An 18,899-nucleotide genomic window follows, 5' to 3' on the forward strand; every position below is an offset into this window, starting at 1 on the left:
CTGATATAAGATCCCTCTCTGCACATTTGCAGGTTGTTATGAATATTCTTAAGGGATGGATGGATGTGTATAAGGTTTTGTGTGTCTAGATGAGCAAATTATATCTTATCCATTGGACCAGAGGTTATTGTGTTGTGTGTTCTTTCATGTGGCGATTTAAGTTCAAGAGAGTGTGTGGCAGCTGGAGACACTAGGCCTCCATGGAATTGGGATGTATATTTCTGGCATGATAGCAGCCTGCCCTGGGAACTAGATGGGTAGAGAGATGGTTGCCAGGCTCAGAGAGAAGCCATCAGCATTGTGATAGGGGATAGAGCAGAGTGGGTGAGACAATTTGCAGACTGAGATGAAGGCATCTACCAGATATCTTGGGGCACTTTGGTGCCAGACCTAGTGGGGGTAAAAGACAGCATTTTACTTTTTATAATTTTACAGCAACAACTCTGATTGGAACTGTGAGCCCCAATTAACTCTTTTATAAGTTGCATACTATAAGGTGACAAAATGGTGCATCTTCACAGCAATAGAAAAGCAACTAAGACACAAGTTGGTACCGGGTGTTAACATACTGCTGTGACATTCCTGAACAATTTATTGTTTGGCAGAATGTAGAAGACTTTGGGACTGTGGACTAGGAAAATGGTCGAATGCTGTAAGAAGAGCTTAGTCTACTATCTCATCAAGACCTTGGAAAACAATAGCACTGGGACCAATGTGGACTGTGGAGGCCTGACTCAAAAGGTTATAGAAGAGAACAATATTAGCAGCTGGGCTAGACATCATTTTCTTGTAATAATTTGGCAATAGTGCAGCTGTTTTTTGATCTTGCCTATTATGGAGCCTGAGGCTAAATTGAAATCTTTTGAACTAGTTTCATTAACAGAGAAGATTTTAGGACAGCCTAATATTAGTGCTGTTACTGGGTTATTAGTGATCATTCTCATATATAGCTACAATTAAAAAGAGCACATGGGCCAGAAAGAAATACAAAAATGTAAAATTTGAGGAGAAAAAGACCATCAGAAAATTTAATATCAAAACCTTTGTTTATGCCGGAAGAGATAACAAGAAATGAATACAGGGGGTGGCCAGCTAATTCTGCAATTTGTGTAAAGACCTAAGGACTTATCTTTTTCCAAAGGGCAACAACAAATCAAAACTTATACAAGTATAATTCAAGGAAGGGCCAGATTCCATCTCAAGTAGGCAACAGAACTTGGCAGCTTTGGCCATGTGGTTCTGGCTTTAGAGCCATGAAGGAGTAAAGAGATTGTGGAATTTTCCACTGAGGTTGAGTGGAATCTGCTGTGGTCATAAGCATGTCAGGGTAGTCCCTTCTTGATGGGCTGGAAAGGCCCTGTAAATCTCTGAAAGTGAAACCCAGCTGTTTTGGAGACCCCAAGTGTTGGAGCTGCGGGATATCTGCCAAGACAAGCTATAGAGAAGGAGCGGAATCAGCCCAAGAGAGAGAAGTATGTGAGCGTTAACAAAGCTGGAAAAACAGAACCATCTAAGCCCTTTTACATCAGACATGGAGATACAGGATTTGAAGTTTCCCCTGTTGGCTTTCAGTCTTGATTTGGTCCAGAATTTCCTCACCGTGCTCCCATTCCTCCCTTTTAGAGTGGTAATATGTATTCTGTACCATTATATGTTGGAAGTATTAACTTTGTTTTTTACAAGAGGTCACATGAAGATTGCTGTGAATCTCTAAAAGGCTTTTGGAATTTGAGGCTGGAAAAGATTATAGGGACTCTTGCAGTCGAGCTACGTATATTTTGTATTATGGTATGGCCACAAGCATTTTGGGGCCTGGGACTAGAATGTGGTCGCTTGATTGAGGCTGACCCCCTTAGGTTCATATATTTAAATGCTTGGTCCCTAGCTGGTGGGACAGTTTGGGAAGGATTGGGAGGTACAGCCTGGGAGGAAGCACTAGGCCTATATTTGATGTTTCAAAAGACTTATGCCATTTCCAGTTATCTCTCTCTGCATCCAACTTTCCGTTTAGAATGTATGTTCTTAGCTATGACTACAGCTCCATGTCTGTCTGTCTGCTGCCAAGCTCCCTGTCATGATTTTCAGATACTAACCCTCTAGACCATGAGTTCCAATAAACATTTTCTCTTATGAGTTCTCTTATCATCGTACTGGCTGATTTTATGTGTGGACTTGACACAAGGGAGCATCCATCATCAGAGAAGGGGCTCCCATTGAGGAAATGCCTCTATGAGATCCAGCTGTAAGGTATTTTTTTCAATTAGTGATCAGTGCTGGAGGGTAGTGCGTGGTGCTATCCCTGGGCTCATAGTTCAGGGTTTTATAAGAAAGCAAGCTGAGCAAGCCAGTAAGCATCACTTCTTCGTGGCTTTTGCATCCTGCCTCTAGGATCCTTCCCTGTTTGAATTGCTGTCCTGACTTCCCTCAATAGTAAACTGCATCATAGTAATGTAAGCCAGATAAACCACTAACCCTAACTTGCTATTGGGTCATGGTGTTTAGAAACCCAAACTAAGACAATCATAGTGTCTCTTAATAGAAATAGGAAGTAATTAAGACAGGTCGTCTAATTTATGTTAGAAATGATTTGAACTGGACAAGTTTCTTTTAACACTCTTTTCCCTCCACACAGTTTGTTCTATTTTAATGCCTTTGACCAGTAAGTGCTACACAGAGCATCAGTCTGTCCATGTGAAATGCTTGTGCCAGAATGTATCCAGCACACTACTTCATCATTGAAGTTTTACTTTGAGAAAAATTTCAGCTAAAGATAATGCTTAGGGATAAAGTTATTTTACATCTTGAAAACATGTCTCCTTGTGTGGACTTATGACAAGCAGTTTACAGATTAACAGCAGTTAATGAATGATATTAATGAGTGAGTTGCTGCATAGTATTATGTGAATGTCAAACTGGATAATTACATAATCTATGCAATTATCCTTCATTCTTCATGGTTATTATTGCAATCAGTTCAACTATATATGATTATTACTCACTCTTTTGGCTGAAAGAGAAATTATGCTCCTTCACTAGCAGGAGTCTTAGGACTAGCAGGAATTAAAGATAATTCTATGGTTATGTACATATTTTCCTGATAAGTAATCTCAGATTAATTATTTATTTCAATAAATCATAATATGGATCACTACTTATGAAGTTGGTTCCTGAAAATAGAATCTGCTATATAAATTAAAAACTTGATTCATAGTAAAAATTACACTTCATGGATCTACCAGCAGTGGTAGTAAGACCTAGCAGTAACTCTTAGGCCTTAGCATGAGTCAGCAGGAGGGATCAGGACTGGGAGCACCAGGAGAAGTTCTCTTCAGGAAGAGACAATCAGTGAAGAGAGATGGAGAAGTGTTGCAGAGCCAGCTCCACCGGCAAGCCCTCGCACAGTTCACTGAGTTCCATACTCCCGCCAAGCATCATGTGTCCTCTGTGGGTCTTGATTCAGCATGTGAGTCTGTCTTAGCAAAACTCCATGAGTCTATATCAGCTGACATCAATTACTCTGCCAACTGGCTTGAGTCTGCAGAAGTGGCAGTAGCCGCCAGCACAGCACCAGAAGTGTTTGGTGCCTTTCTTTCTATAGAGTCATGACAAAATGGAGCTCAACTATGCAGTGTAAGGTGGACCAATACATGTGTGTCATTCGTGAAGAATCTGTCATCATATGTCCTTCCAGGAGCCTGCTTTAGCAAACCATCCTTTCACTTGTGTCTGCTTCAGGAAAACACCATCTAACACAACTGACTTTCCAAAGAATCCTTAACTTTCCACCTCAGGACGATGCTACTTCCTTGAAGTCAATTATGACCTCTGACTCTTAGAATCTTCCTACCTCGTCTTCTATGTAGGTTCCTGAACCCTGCTCCATTTAGGACTAAGTGCCCCAAATGTCTTTCACTCTGCATATTGTCCAGTTTGAGTTTCTGTGTTAATTCTTATCTATAACAAGCAGAATTTTGTCTGATATAGGTTGAATGAGGCAGTGATCTATGTGTATAGATCAGATAGGAATCATTGCTACATTCCTTTAGCAGGATGAGTATTAGACTTTTCCCTTGTCCTGTACATATCTAGTCTTAGGTTCCTGGTCGCCTCAGCAGTGTCAGGTATGGGTTCCATCTCGTGAGGTAGGATGCAATCCATTCAAAAAGTGGTTGATTACTTCAGTAACATTGTTCCACTACTGCCAGTATATCTTTCAGGCAGATCACTGTTGTAGGAGGCAGCACGATTTGTGGCTTAGTCATATTGTTGATTACCTTTCTCTAACCCTTCTCCTGCCATGAGTGCTAGTCAGTACAGGTGAAGTTTCTAGTTGGGAACCAGCTCTAAGGCCTTAACAATAATTATTCTTGTCTCTTGTGATAAGATAGTAATGATAGCAACCCTTTCTTTTATTGAAACTGCTTTTCCAGACTAGTTTTTCTGGACTGCATACCTTGTTGCACACTCAGCTGCATTTTTAACAAACTGGAGCTACCTTGTCACCTTTCTAGACAGAATAAATGTTTGGTTCTTGCTTTTTTTTTCATCAGTCTCCTTTCATGTCTCATTTGGAATAATTTTTCATGTACATGGGGACCTGTACATATATGTAAGTGAAACTGGATTAAGATAGTTGATAAATGTTTAAGAATAATCATAGCATCATCATCATCATCATCATCATCATCATCATCATCATCATCATCATCATAATAATAATAATATGCATTCCAAGGTATATAAAATGATGAGAACATCATAGAAGTGTCCAGCTCTACAAACATTTTGGTGACTGTAATTCTCTGACTACTGTATTGCAGCTGTTGAAAGTGGACAAATAGATGTTTTGAAGCTCTTGCTTCAACATGGAGCAAATGTCAATGGATCCCATTCTATGTGTGGATGGAATTCCTTGCACCAGGCTTCTTTCCAGGTAGTCTCTGAATTTATTATTTTATTTCCCTGTAAATTGTATTTCTTACCCTTTTCTATACAGTTTTTCTTTTGTTTTCTGTTTATCTGTGATTTATAATGGCAAGTGTATAGAAAAGGCAGGGTAAATGCTAATGATCATTCTAAATAAGCCAGCAGTTATAGTGGCTGGAGCAGCTTTGGATTATAAGGATTATATAGGTAACTATCAGAATATGTGGGATACAAACTGATAAGGTGAAATGGTATGTTTCATTGTAACTATATGTTTAGAAAACATGATATTTCCCTACTGCTTGAGTTAACAAACTAACTTTGTAGGATTAATGGTTATATTTGCTAGAGGCCAGTATTTTATTTGTTTACATTTAATGGGCTGTGTAGAAGTGTAACCTGATGTCATATTTTTTTTTATCCAATGGAACAAGGCATTGCATTTTTTTTTAATTTTTCTCATTTCTTTAATGAGAAAATAAGAAAAGTAAAACACAATGAGAAAGAGTTTTTACTAACTTAAAAATATGTGTCTGTGCTTTAGGGAAATGCTGAGGCTATAAAACTGCTTCTTAAACAAGGAGCAGACAGAGAATGCCAAGATGACTTTGGAATCACACCTCTGTTTGTGGCTGCTCAGTATGGGAAGCTAGAGAGCTTGAGCATACTTATTTCATCTGGTAAGAAGCATAGCCTGTGTTTGCAGAAGATCATGGTTCTTAACTGTGTTCTTAGGGAAGAATGATTCTTGAGTCAGGTGATGAAATTTATATAAGTAGCAACTAAAAGTGCATAGTTGATGTCAGTCATAATTATTACCAAGTATGTTTCCAGGTAAAGGTTTCTCTCTGACTATGATTACAGATGTAGCATTTCTAAAAAAGATTGTGTGACTGTGGCATTCTTTGTAGAACATTGTCTGACCTGAAGGGTTCACCAGAGAAGGGCTTTTAAAGTCTTAGGGTGTATGCTCTGGCAGCTGAGAAACCACAGGTAGTTAGAGGGAGATACATACCAACAGGTTTGCTGAGGGTCTACATAGTGAATTCTAGGACAGCCAGTACTTCATAGAGACACCTGTCTCAAAACAAACAAAAAACCCTAAACAAAACAACAAAACAAAAACAAAATAAGCAAAAAACAAAACAAAAAAAACACAAAATCTCTACATATTTAAGTCAAGGTAGGAAGTGAAAAAAATAAACCTTCATGACATTCAAGTTATCTGAGAAATTATGAGCCTGAATTTTAAAGATGAGGTCTCTCAAATAACTTCCTAAAATTATTTTTACATTAAGACACCCAGACTCTGGGTGTTAAGTGTTGGCACAGTCAGGGCATAGTGATTCCCATTTTTTTTTCTTTTCTAAATTTGTTAAATATTGTTATTTAGAAGGTATGAAGGTCTGTTTCTAATGCAATCATGTAAAATGATTGTTTACCTTCAGTGTCTTACTTTTTAAATGCTTCAGTTGTAGTCTTAGAGACACTGGTTCCTTATTATTTCTGATACTTTGAAGTTGTCAGTCAAACTAGAAGTTTGGGGTGTGAGGGTGTTTTTTGTTTTGTTTTGTTTTTTTGTGTTTTTTAAAAGCAGGGCCTTCAGCTTTTCTCATTGATTATATTTTTCTCTGTGAAGCTGACAGCAAGATGAGGCACCTAAGTCAAGAAGATTCTAATTGGCTAATTCAGGAAGGTTTCACCCAGACTTTATTTACCCTATTTAGCTTGTTCAAGGTGTTCTGAATAAAAGATAGTCAATCCTCCCCATTTTTATGGTGTTTTTTCTAATGAGATACATTTGAGAAATTTAAAAATCGGCACAATCATGTGATAGTAGAAGTCCTAACATTTTTAATGTTATTTGCTGGTGAGGTGATTGGGGGAAATATCCTATTTTTTTTTAACAGCTTCAGAAGTTTCTCAACAATTAAGGCCATTTTCAACCCTTTTAAATCTTTTTGTTCGTTTTTATTTGTGGAAATAGGATCCTAGTATGTAGTTTTGGCTGTCCTGGAACTCAACAGAAAACTGTTTTACTCTCTGTCTCAGACACCACCATGCCTGGATGGCTTTCCAGATTGTATATAGTAGTATGAAAATAACAGTTTTTATTAAAAATCTACTCAGCTCCACTAAAAAATATCATTCCTATTTATTTACTGTTGCCGTTACTATGCAATACTCATGAAGGAAGAAATGTAATTGTAAGACTAATCAATATGGGGGTTGGGGATTTAGCTCAGTGGTAGAGCACTTGCCTAGCAAGCGCAAGGCCCTGGGTTCGGTCCCCAGCTCCGAAAAAAAGAAAGAAAGAAAAAAAAAAAAGACTAATCAATATGGTTTTTAATAGTAGATTTCCATGTATATCAGTCATTTACTGGTAATGTTTTCTTCATAAATCTTAGTCTGAAATTAGTTAGTGACATCAATAAGCTCATAAGTTCCAATAATTCATCAATAAAACATATAAGTTTCATAACTTATACTTTCTTGGGAACTATCATCAATGATTTTCCATTATATTTTTTCCATTTTTTAAAAAAGACAGGTTTGCCTCAAACTTGTGATATTCTTTTCTCAGACTTCCAAGGACTGGAATTATAGGTCTTTACCATATCCTTTCCTTCTAAAATATACTTGAGAAATGGCTCAGTGGCTAAGAGTTCTTGCAGAAAGATGGAGTGCAGATCCAGCACCCATGTTAGATGGTCTCACTATTTTGGACTCCAGCTCTAAGGGAATCTGATGCCTACTTCTAGCCTTCATGGATACTTGAATTCACATGCACAGATATGTTTGCACATATACACATAACTCATAAATACACATTAAAATAAATCTTTAAAGAATATTTGTACTTTGAACCCACAGTGCCTGTTTGGCAAGGGAAAAGAATAAGTAGCTTTCATTGAATAGGAGTTTTGTTTTTCTGTTTGTTTTTAAGGTGAATTCTAAAATATCCTTTACATTCTTAACTAATGCAGAACAAAAACTATTTAAACAATTCTCAGCAGGTTAGTGAAATAAATCTATTTTTCAATAGCATCTGGTAAGGGTGAAAGCTGTTTTAGTATGAAAACCTTTTATGGCAGATTGAAATTTATGCTTTCAGCTTTCTTCTTTTTAAAAACATCTATGTCCATTATTGGCTAAGAATTTTGTTTTGTGTTAGGTGCAAATGTCAATTGCCAAGCCTTGGATAAAGCTACTCCCTTGTTTATTGCTGCACAAGAGGGTCATACAAAATGTGTGGAACTTTTGCTGTCCAATGGGGCTGATCCTGATCTTTATTGTAATGAAGACAATTGGCAATTACCTATTCATGCTGCTGCACAAATGGGTCATAGAAAGTAAGTGCTCAAAACAGAATAAAAATGGTCTCAGAATTAAAAGTGAATATATGAATCAGACCCTTTACCTCCAGGGAAATTGCTTGGTCATTCCTTTCTGAAACCAATTTTTGGGATGTTTATTTTTTTCTCTGCTCAGCTCCCCTACATCTTTCATTTTCCCACTCTGAGGAAGAGTGGTATAGATAGAGTGGTAGATGGTGTAGATATTGGAGCAAAGGGATTTCTTTAGCTGATGGCCGTTCTTTCCCTTTCTTGCTAGTTTTATTTAAAATACCTTTAACTAGCAATCTTATGGCCTTATTCACTAATTTGCACTATCTCCCTGTTTGCAGAAAGTGTATGATCCTTTTGGAATGGAGTCTTCCTTTTGTGTGGGTTGAGTCATCTACCCTATCTTAAACCCTTTGACTGAACATTTTACTTAATATCGTGTCTAGTCTGGTATTTTCCCTGCTTGTGTTACTCTTTATTTGCTAGAAGTCCCTAGGAAATTATTAGTATATTTTGCAGAAAGTATTGGCAAGTAGAGGAATTTTAGAGTTAGTAGCCTAGTTACTTCAATAAGAATAAGGCTCCCTCTTGTAAATAAATATGGACAGATTTAAAAATCATGTTTGGGGGGCTGGAGAGATGGCTCAGCGGTTAAAAGAGCACCCGACTGCTCTTCCAGAGGTCATGAGTTCAATTCCCAGCAACCACATGGTGGCTCACAACCATCTGTAAAGAGATCTGATGCCCTCTTCTGGTGTATCTGAAGACAGCTACAGTGTACTTATATATAATAAATAAATAAATCTTTAAAAAAAAAAAATCATGTTTGGGGCTGGGGATTTAGCTCAGTGGTAGAGCACTTACCTAGGAAGCGCAAGGCCCTGGGTTCGGTCCCCAGCTCCGAAAAAAAAAGAACCAAAAAAAAATAAATAAATAAAAAAAAAATAAAAATCATGTTTGCAGTCTTTAGGGTCATAATTCTACAATAGTGCTTCTAATTCATACCATTAATGTTTAATTAAAAATAACAAAGTGGGGGCTGGGGATTTAGCTCAGTGGTAGAGCGCTTATCTAGGAAGTGCAAGGCCCTGGGTTCGGTCCCCAGCTCCGAAAAAAAGAACCAAAAAATAAATAAATAAATAACAAAATGATCATTATTTTTAGACAGTAGGAAAACAAAGTCCACAAGCTGACTATTTTGTCACTAGGTAGCATGTGTTCTCAGTGGTCTTTATAAACTTTTTTGCCTTGTGACAGAATACTTTTCTAGCCCTTCTTTAGAACTGAGACATGCTTATTTAAAAGGTGTTAAGCAGATTCTTAGTTTTAATAAAATACTTGTTTTCAATATTTGGTATTTCCTCTAAATGCTTTTTAAATTTTATTATTCTTTGAGACTTTCATTTATGTTTTGGACACTTTCACCTTTCTCCAGTCTATTTCTTGTTCATAATTCCTTATCACTCAATTTATGTCCTTACAAAAAAAATTATATCCATTTCTTCTAATTGTTGATTATCTTATTTAGAAAAAAATCTTTAAACAGTTGTTCTTACTTTTAAATTGATAACCAAGCTCTCATAGGAATTTATTCTTAATTGTGTTCAGTTTTGAAAATTCTGTTGCACCGATTTCGTCTGTAGCCTACTTCAAAGGTGCATCTGTGATTTCAGTTCTTCTTCAGTGTTATGCTAGGTCTGTTTTATGGAAGGAAAAGCAGCCAAGAGAAACAGTCCTGGAAGGAGGGGAATTTCCCAGCTATTTAGTCCTTACAGTTTTGTCTTCAGAGCTGAATAGTCTTCTCGGCAGCCAATTGCTGAGGCGAGATTACAGACAATCTAAGAACTACATGTTAGCCATCCTTTTTTCAAGCATTTTCTGTCTAGCAATTGCTCCTTTATAAATGCACCTCAGATATTAATGATTATGTTTTTTCCCTGTGATTGTAATTTTTTACTATAAGTTAGTTTCTTCTGATTAAAATTGTAATTTCTCATGTTATGTCACTTGCCATATTTTAAAATTCTTATTAATGGGAAACCAAACTGATTAATATTTGAGAAGGAAATACTTCATTTTGTTTTCTGTTACTTGTTCATATGTAAAACAGAGCCTTGCTGAGTAGCCCTGGCTCCTGGAATTTGTTATTCAACTGTGGTAAGCCTTGAAGTCATGGCTATTCTGCTTCCATCTCTGACTGCTAACTTACAGGGTTGTGTTACCATATCTGTCCATTATACAATCCCCAGTGCTGAACCCAGGCCCACCTTAATGAACAAACACTCTACCCACTGGGAAATATCCCTAACGCCTTATTTTCTCAACTAGTTTATATTTAGTGTACTAATTATTTAAATAATTTATTAGGTCCTGAAATATCAAACATAAAATTGGCATGGGTCGTGGTAGTAGTAAGGCAAATAACACTTAATGAGGAAAACAGGTATATTTACTATATTACTCAGTTCTTTTTAGGCCTATTTAAACTTGCATTAAGCAATATTATGGGTAACATTTTGTAGTAGCTATGAAGCATGTAGACATTCACTGTAGTTAGAAAATATAGGAAAGACAGAAAGATGTCTTTAAATCATCCAGTCAGTGGGTGATTCTTAAAATATTTACGGGAAAGATTTTGTCTACTCTTATGCACCTGAAAATATTAAATATTCTTCCATTTGTGTATTTGAAGGACCTTGGACTTGTTAATACCACTTACTAACCGGGCTTGTGACTCTGGACCAGACAAAGTGAGCCCTGTTTACTCTGCAGTGTTTGGAGGACGGGAAGAGTGCCTAGAAACGTTACTCCAGAACGGCTATAGTCCAGACGCACAAATGTGCTTGGTGTTTGGATTCAGTTCCCCTCTCTGCATGGCTTTGCAAAAGGAGTATGTACATGTGTTACATTTTACTTGTTTTTAATTCCCAAGTAACTTTTCTTCATAGTGGAAACTTGGTATCTCTGTTAGTACTAGGCTAAGTTGCTAACCTAGAAGAGGTCTGTCCTTCAGCTTAGCAGAAGTGAGCTTGATAATGCCAGATGGTTTCCCTTTGGATCTGGATTACAACTTTTACATAACAGTTTTAGGGAATACTTTAAATGTATTAGTGTAAATGCAAGCCTACTCTGATGTCAAGAATCAGAAATGAAACTTCATCAAGTAAGGTACTGACTGCTTCAGATTATTTAACTTTACCTCCCCTCTTTTTTTAAGTTTACAAGCCTTAGAATAAACTGTGGTTTTCAAATACTGTTACATTTAACATATTTGATATATAGCATTTTCTAATGTATATCATAATTATATTTTAAAGTCATATTAATTTCTCATACTCTGCTATAGTTCTTTGAATTAAAATAATGAAGAGTTAATGCTATGTAAGTATTTGGCCATTGGAACTCCTAAAGTTTTAAAATAGACATCATTAGCTAGATGTTGTAGCTCATACCTTTAATCCTTGTAGGCAGATGAAAAAGTCAATCTATGTACATGGTAAGTTCCAGGACAGCCAGAGCTATGTAAAAAGACCTTGTTTTTTAAAAATCAAAACAACAACAACAACAACAGATTGAGAATACGGGGATGGGGATATAGCTCAGTTAGTAAACATGAGTACTTGAGTTTGTTCATTCCATAGAATCTACATTAAGTACTGGGTGTACAAGTGTGTACATTTAGTCCCAGTGCTAGGGAGCAGGCAGGTGACTGAAGGATTCCTGAGGAAGCTGGCCAGCTAGTCTAGCCTGATAGGTGAGTTCCACACCAGTGAAAGACTCTTACCTCAAAGTAAATGGATGGTCTTCCTGAGTATGACAGCCAGGGTTGTCATGTAGCCTCTATATGGGCACACATGCATATACACTTACACAAACCCTAACCCTAACCCTAACACAAATAATAAAGACTATAAGAAAAACCATATAAAGTCATGCCTGTGCTCCATTAATGCTAATCGGTTGTGTAAATAGATGCTGTTTTTTAAAGGTCTGACCAATTATTTATTGCTCTTAATAACACTTTAATTATTTTATGTGCATGGGTATTTTGCCTGCATGTATGCCCACGTACTGCATTTTACAATGTTCACAGAGGCCAGGAGAGGGAAATGGAGTTATAGACAGTTGCTAGTTGCTATGTGTATGCTGGGAATTGAACCTAGGTCCTCCTCCAGATTAGCAGCCAGTGCTATTAACTGATGAACAATCTCTCCAGCCTCAAGACTCTCACATTTGACTGGACTGAGACTTAGAAGTAGAAGCTCTCAGTGAGGATAGGCTACATCTCTTTACGATCTGTTCCTGGCATTTTTCATTCTCTTAGCTAAAAAGTTAGCATATTCCACAGCCTTCTTACTTTCTCAGTATGTTGTTTCTTCAGAGTGATATGCTGGCATCTGTGTTGCAGGACACTTGAAATAACAAACACTGAATCTTGTGGACTTTGGTCCTGGGCTTCTTACATTCTTTGTCCATAGCTTTCTGACAACATATTAACAACGTCATCTTTAAAAGATTGGACAATTTTCAGATTCTGTTTGTTTTTTTGGGGCCTCAAGTACAAAGGAATGGGGGTATCTGTCAGTTCAGGAATACTTAGATTGGCATCCAGAATACATTCCTCAACAGACTTACAGTCTGTCTCTAGTTCTCCTTGGTCTAATGAAGCACCCCTTATTCAACAACAGGTACATTCTGCTGTGGAGCAAGACATCCTTCTTCATGGGAAAACATTTGCTTTACCCACCAGAAAATTAGGCCATAGGCCTTTTCCATTCCTTACCCAGAAGACTCCTCAGACCATAGATTATATTATTTTTAGTGATGTAGAAGTGGCTACAGGTATACTACAAACTTAAATGACTTTGTTGGAGTCTTAATTATTGTAGTGGTGAATTGTTAATATGCTTAGTGCTCCCATCGGCTTCTAGCCACCTACCAGAGCTCTCTGGATTTGTGACACACCCACAAGAGCACTAGTGCACGTACACACACACACACACGCGCGCACACACACACACACACACACACACACACACACACACACCCCAGCTTAATTTTAATATGCTTTACTAGTTCGATGGCTGGGCATTTCCAAACCTCCTTACAGCTAGAACACACTCCCCTCTGGTAATCCTGAGTTAACATTTTCTAAATTTATATTTTGTCTTTGCTGCCCTCTTCTTTTTGGGTGGCCCTCCCATGGGGCTGCTTTCCCTTTGTGCCTACATTTCAGCCATCTCACCTTCCTCTCCATGGTGTGGTCAGTTCTAAGCCTTTTTCACAGTGGAATTCTCCTTCTCCTCCTCCTCCTCCTCCTCCTCCTCCTCCTCCTCCTCCTCCTCCTCCTCCTCCTCCTCCTCCTCCTCTTCCTCCTCCTCCTCCTCCTCTTCCTCCTCCTCTTCCTCCTCCTCTTCCTCCTCTTCCTCCTCTTCCTCTTTCTCCTCCTCTTCCCCTGTGCCCAGGAATCCTAAAAGTCCCACCTCTGTCTCCGTGCTCAGCCATTGGCTGTTGGCAACTTTATTTCCTAACCAAAGCAAACTGGGGACAGGCTTCCTTTAACCTGTGTACTGACACTGCAAACAGGTTTTTTTGGGTAACACAAGTAGCATGAGAATACAAACTGCTATAAATTAGGATATCTAGCTGTAATGTAACTTAACTCTGTCTAAACATTTTCACTGGCTCAGCCAGACGACTCAGTGGATAGATAAAGGCACCTGCCACCAATCTGACAACCTGAGTTTGTCTCACAGGACAGAAAAAAAGCAAAAAAGTTGTCCTCTGAGTTCTATGTGTTCTCTCTCTCCTCTCTCTCTCTCTCTCTCTCTCTCTCTCTCTCTCTGTCTCTCTCTCTCTCTCTCTCTCACACACACACACACACACACATAATGTGAAAAACAAAACAATGTATTGACTGTATTTACTGTATTTTTCTCTTTTTAAAAATCTATACTGACATTCTCTATATAAAATAGTTCATTTTATTTGTTTCAAATTTGAGCTTCCACATTTTAGTATGAAGGTTTGAAATTCTGGTTAATCTGAGTCCCACTCTAATCACAACTTTAATAATTTCATTGTATAAGCCCTCTCATGTTCTCTCCTGGGCTTCCGGGATTCCCCTTTCTATGCCTTCTTCCTTCTGGGATTATATGTTTACACCATCAGAGATTGCTGCTGCTCCCCTTCTTTTTCCTTCCTCCTTTATTCTTCCTTTTCCTCTTTTCGAGAAACGTTCATTTTGCTCTTTCTAATGAGAAGTGGATCATGTAACAGTATTCTTGTGATTGAAGTACTTGTGATTGCAATTATTTTTTTCTAGAATTAGAAGTTCTAGACTGCTTCATGCTATTTACAAGATTAAGACAGATGATGTTTAGTGGGGGAAGTATTACATAGGCTTCCAGCATTAACTGAAATTGTGCAGTGTATTCTATTTTCACCTCTGAGTTCTAAAATGCTAGTAAATAATATTAGTTGATTAGTACCATAGAAAGAACTCAAGTGGTTTGTAGGATTAATGGGGTCCCACTTTGGTTCAGCCTCAGGGCTCCGCTGCTTGGAGGGGGGCAGGATGCAGAAAGTTGACCTTGCTTTCCCTTTGCCTCAGCCACTGGGCGGGTTTTGGGCCATAGGGCATCCCGGGACACTGCTCCGGGGATGAGGGAGGGGAAGGAGGAGGGGGAGAAGCTCAGTCTGAGAGCAGGACACTGCAGGAGTTAGCTTGGGGGTCCCTGAGCCTGCAAGGAGGCCAGAGCGGTCTGGTTCTCAGGTTGCTGGGCATCCAGGTGCCTCCAGAATGCCCGATGAATGAAAAGAGGGGGAGCTTTGGCTAGTCCCACGGGGATGAGTCTTTAGCTTATGGCTGGCTGTAGGCTTGAGCTTGGTGGCGACCACCACTGGGAGCGCAGGGAGGCTTTCTACTGCTCCCCAGAGCAGACCCTGGTGAAAAGAGATAGTCCATGGTTTTAAGGTGTTTATTGTCATGGTGAAAACCGTACCCCACTTCTCAGGGTGGTCCTGAGATTAAATTCCTTTTGCAGAGAAGAGTGTCTGGAAAGGAAAGCTTCTTTGGCTAAGCCTTCAGGCCTTTGGGTACCTCATTATAATGGAGATCTGTTCTGAGCCTATGTGACCTGAGGTCATGTCCTCTACCTGTGGTAGGGCTGGGGGCGGGGGGGGGCGGTTGCCCTTTTATGACTGATGGCCACAAATCTATGGAGGGCTGCAGCTAGTGACTGGCCTGGTTTCCTGGGAGACAGGCGAACTGCCTACAGGGTCACCAGGGTTCAAACCTTCTTAACCAGGAACCAGGGTACTCTGCAATCCCTTTTTTCAAAGGGATTTGTCACCTGTAGCAGTGAGTTTCATATCCTTCCCTGTCTCCTTGCATCATCACCATTGAATCAGGTAGGATGTTCTTTGTCATTTGTGCTACTCAGCACAGAACATTTAGGTAACAGGAGAGTCTTTTCATGTCTTGGAATCCCTGAAATTCTTTTTTGCTTCCCTCTGGAGGGACGGTGAATTTCCTGTTTCTTGTAACAAACCTTAAACACTTGTGTGACTTCTTCAAATTTTCCTGGTTCTTCAGCACACACAATCTTTCATGATTCTAATACTTCTGACAAAACACTGGGAGGCTGACTGAAGCATGCAAGTACTTCTGTGCTCCTTCTAACAAGTTTGCATAGAGAACCTATAACATTTCAGCATCCCCTTGGCCCACACTTACTTGTTTCTTGTTGTTGAGGTAGTCATTCAGTACCCTTACAGCTTTCCCTTTCCTTGACACTGACTCTGGGGAGGTCTGTGTGCTATAATGGCAGTCTGGTAAGTAGCATGCGCTTTACTTTTTCTGCTCCCTCTAGCAAGAAAGTTTAGTGGGTTTTATTTCAGTTTAGTTACATTATTGGATTTGTTGTTGCTGTTAGTGATATTACTGATATTGCACCACTGTGTAGACTTCTACTTTTCAAAACCTACTTTACTTAGGGTCCTTAAATGCTTCAGCCTCCCTTCTAGCCCACTGACTAGAGGCAAGAGAAAAAGAAAGTTAATAGGAAAAGAAGGTTGTAGACCTGCTTACAAGTGGTTCCTTAGGGCAATTCTACTGTTCATTGTCAGGATACCAGCAGTCCATTCCAATAGCAAACATCAAATGTGAATCAGTAGTGGCAGCACAACAGAAGTGACCAGAATCAGCTGGCATAGCATGAGTCCTTTGGTGTGTTTCTCTCTACTGAGTGCAGACCAGCGAAACTTTGCATGGTGTACAAATGCAAGAGCATCCTTTCACTGTTTGCTGGATTCTATTTATACCCTTTCAAATATCAGGAGCCCTCTCAATTGTCCTCAGTAGAACATCACATGCCCTCTTACAAGGCAACTTCCAGAAAAACATGGCAGCTTCCCTAGAAACATTACATGTCACAACTGAGTTTTTAAAGAAGTCAGAAATTTCCATTTCACCACTGTCTTTCTTCGTTGCTCAGGCTGGCCTCCATCTTGCAATTCTGCCTCCATCTCCACAGCGCTAGATTAGGCCTGTGCCCCAGCGCCTGGCAGGAAGTGTTTTTATTATATTCAGTCATGGTGGCTGAAGAGATGGGTCATGCCCTTGGAGAGGACCTAGATTAGGTTCCTAAAACCCAAGTCACATAGCTTACAATTGCCTATAACTGCAACTCAAGGGGATCTGATGTCTTTGGCATCTTTGGGCACCTGTAATCACAGGCAAATAAACACATGCAAATACACACATACACATATACACACAGTTAAAACTAATCAAAATAAATCTTAAAAAATGCAAATCTACCATTGGAAGGCAGTGTCCTTATTTTTCTCCTGCAGTAATATGCTTCTATAACATTTTGTATGATACAACTGGTCATTTGGTTCCTTCTTTCCCCCCCTCTTCACAAGTGCTTCAGGGTTGTATTTATGAACTCATTTTCATTCTCTCTCTCTCTTTGCTAAAGATTGAGCCTGGAACCTTGAACATACTAGGCAAGCACTCTTCCATTGAATTTTCACCATAGTTGTATTTTTTAAATATGGATTTTTTGGGGATTAAAATCATGTCCTCATAGACAGTAATGCAAACAGTTTACTGACTGAGCTTTCTCCTTATCCTCCTGCAGTTGTATATTTTTTTCATGTTAGAGCATGTGTGGTTTATTTCTATTAATAATAATAATAATATCATTTTTTAATCTTTTTTTACAGTCCTGTCCTTATGCGCTTCTCAGTCTGCCCTCCAACAGTTACTCATCCCATTCCTTCTCTGTGTCCAAAAGGATGTCACCCACCCCCACCCCTCTAGACCTCTCCATTCCCTGGGGCCTCAAGTCTCTCAAGGGTTAGGTGAGTCTTCTCTCACTGAGGCCAGACCAGGCCATATATGTGTCCAGGGCCTCATATCAGCTAATGTTTGCTGCCTGGTTGATGGTTTAGTGTCTGAGAGATCTTGGGGGTCCAAGTTAGTTGAGACTGCAGGTCACCCTCATCCTCAGCTTCTTCCAGCCTTTCCATAATTCAACCACAGGGGTCCCCAACTTCTGTACATTATTTTGGTGTAAGTACCTGTACCTGACTCTTTTAACGGCTTGTTGGACCTCATAGAGGGCACCCATACTAGGTTCCTATCTGTAAGCATACCATAGCAACAGTAATAGTGTCAGGCCTTGGAACCTCCCCTTGAGATGGATCCCAACTTGGTCTAGTTACTGAATTCTCTTCTCCATTTTTGTCCCTGCGGTTCTTTTAGACAAGGAAAATTCTGCTTCAGAGTTTTTGACTGTGAGATGGCAAGCCCATCCCTCCACTTGATGCCCTGGCTTTCTACTGGAGGTGGACTCTACAAGTTCCCTCTTCATCCAAGGTTCCTCCCTCTGAGTCCTGAGAGTCTCTCACCTCCCAGGTCTCTGGTACGTTCTAGAAGGTTCCCCGAATTCCTACCTCCCAAGGTTGCCTGTTTTTATTCTTTCTGCTGGCCCTCAGTCCTATTTCCCCCACCCCCTCAATACCTGATCATGTTCCCCTTTTCACCTCCCTGTCCCTTCTCCCACCCAGGTCCATTTCTCCCTCTGTTTCCCCCAGCTCCCCGCCCCCTGTGATTCCTTTCTTTTTCCTCTCAAGTGAGATTGAGACATCCTCACTTGGGCCCTTTGGCTTGTAAACCTTGAGTTCTGTGGATTTTATCCTGAGTATTCTGTACTTTTTTGGCTAATATCTACTTATTAGTGAGTACATACCATGCATGTTCTTTTGGTTCTGAATTACCTCATTCAAGATACTTTCTAGTTCCATTTATTGTCCCTGCAAAATTGTCATGATGCCCTCATTCTTAATAGCTGAATAGCTATTAAAACATTGTATAAATGAACCACATTTTCTGTACCCATTCTTCCATTGTGAGACATCTGGGATGTTTCCAGCTTCTGGCTATCACAAATGAGGCCACTATGAACATAGCGGAACACACGCCCCTGTGGCACAGTGGGGCATCTTTTGGGTATATGCCCAAGAGGATAGCTGGGTCTTCAGGTAGATCTATTTCAAATTTTCTGAGGAATCTCCAGATTGATTTCCAGTGTGGTTTTACCAGTTTGCAGTCCC

At 39.4% G+C, this 18,899-nt stretch overlaps 1 protein-coding gene across 8 annotated transcripts in view; it reads left to right on the forward strand.

Annotated features, from left to right (window-relative positions):
- Positions 1-18,899, forward strand: part of Asb3 (ankyrin repeat and SOCS box-containing 3) — a 128,622-nt gene that overhangs the window by 95,615 nt on the left and 14,108 nt on the right. For 7 of the 8 annotated variants that reach the window (XM_039092258.2, NM_001108864.1, XM_063273444.1 and 4 more), the window contains 4 exons: positions 4,821-4,933; positions 5,471-5,606; positions 8,102-8,279; positions 10,966-11,163. In XM_039092258.2, coding sequence (XP_038948186.1) covers positions 4,821-4,933; positions 5,471-5,606; positions 8,102-8,279; positions 10,966-11,163 — 625 coding nt within the window. Of the gene's footprint in view, positions 1-4,820; positions 4,934-5,470; positions 5,607-8,101; positions 8,280-10,965; positions 11,164-17,507; positions 17,664-18,899 lie in introns of those variants that run through there. The other variant, XM_039092261.2, reaches the window with a different exon arrangement.

This window comes from Rattus norvegicus, chromosome 14, assembly GCF_036323735.1.
Source record: "Rattus norvegicus strain BN/NHsdMcwi chromosome 14, GRCr8, whole genome shotgun sequence".
Classification (NCBI taxonomy): Eukaryota; Metazoa; Chordata; class Mammalia; order Rodentia; family Muridae; genus Rattus; species Rattus norvegicus.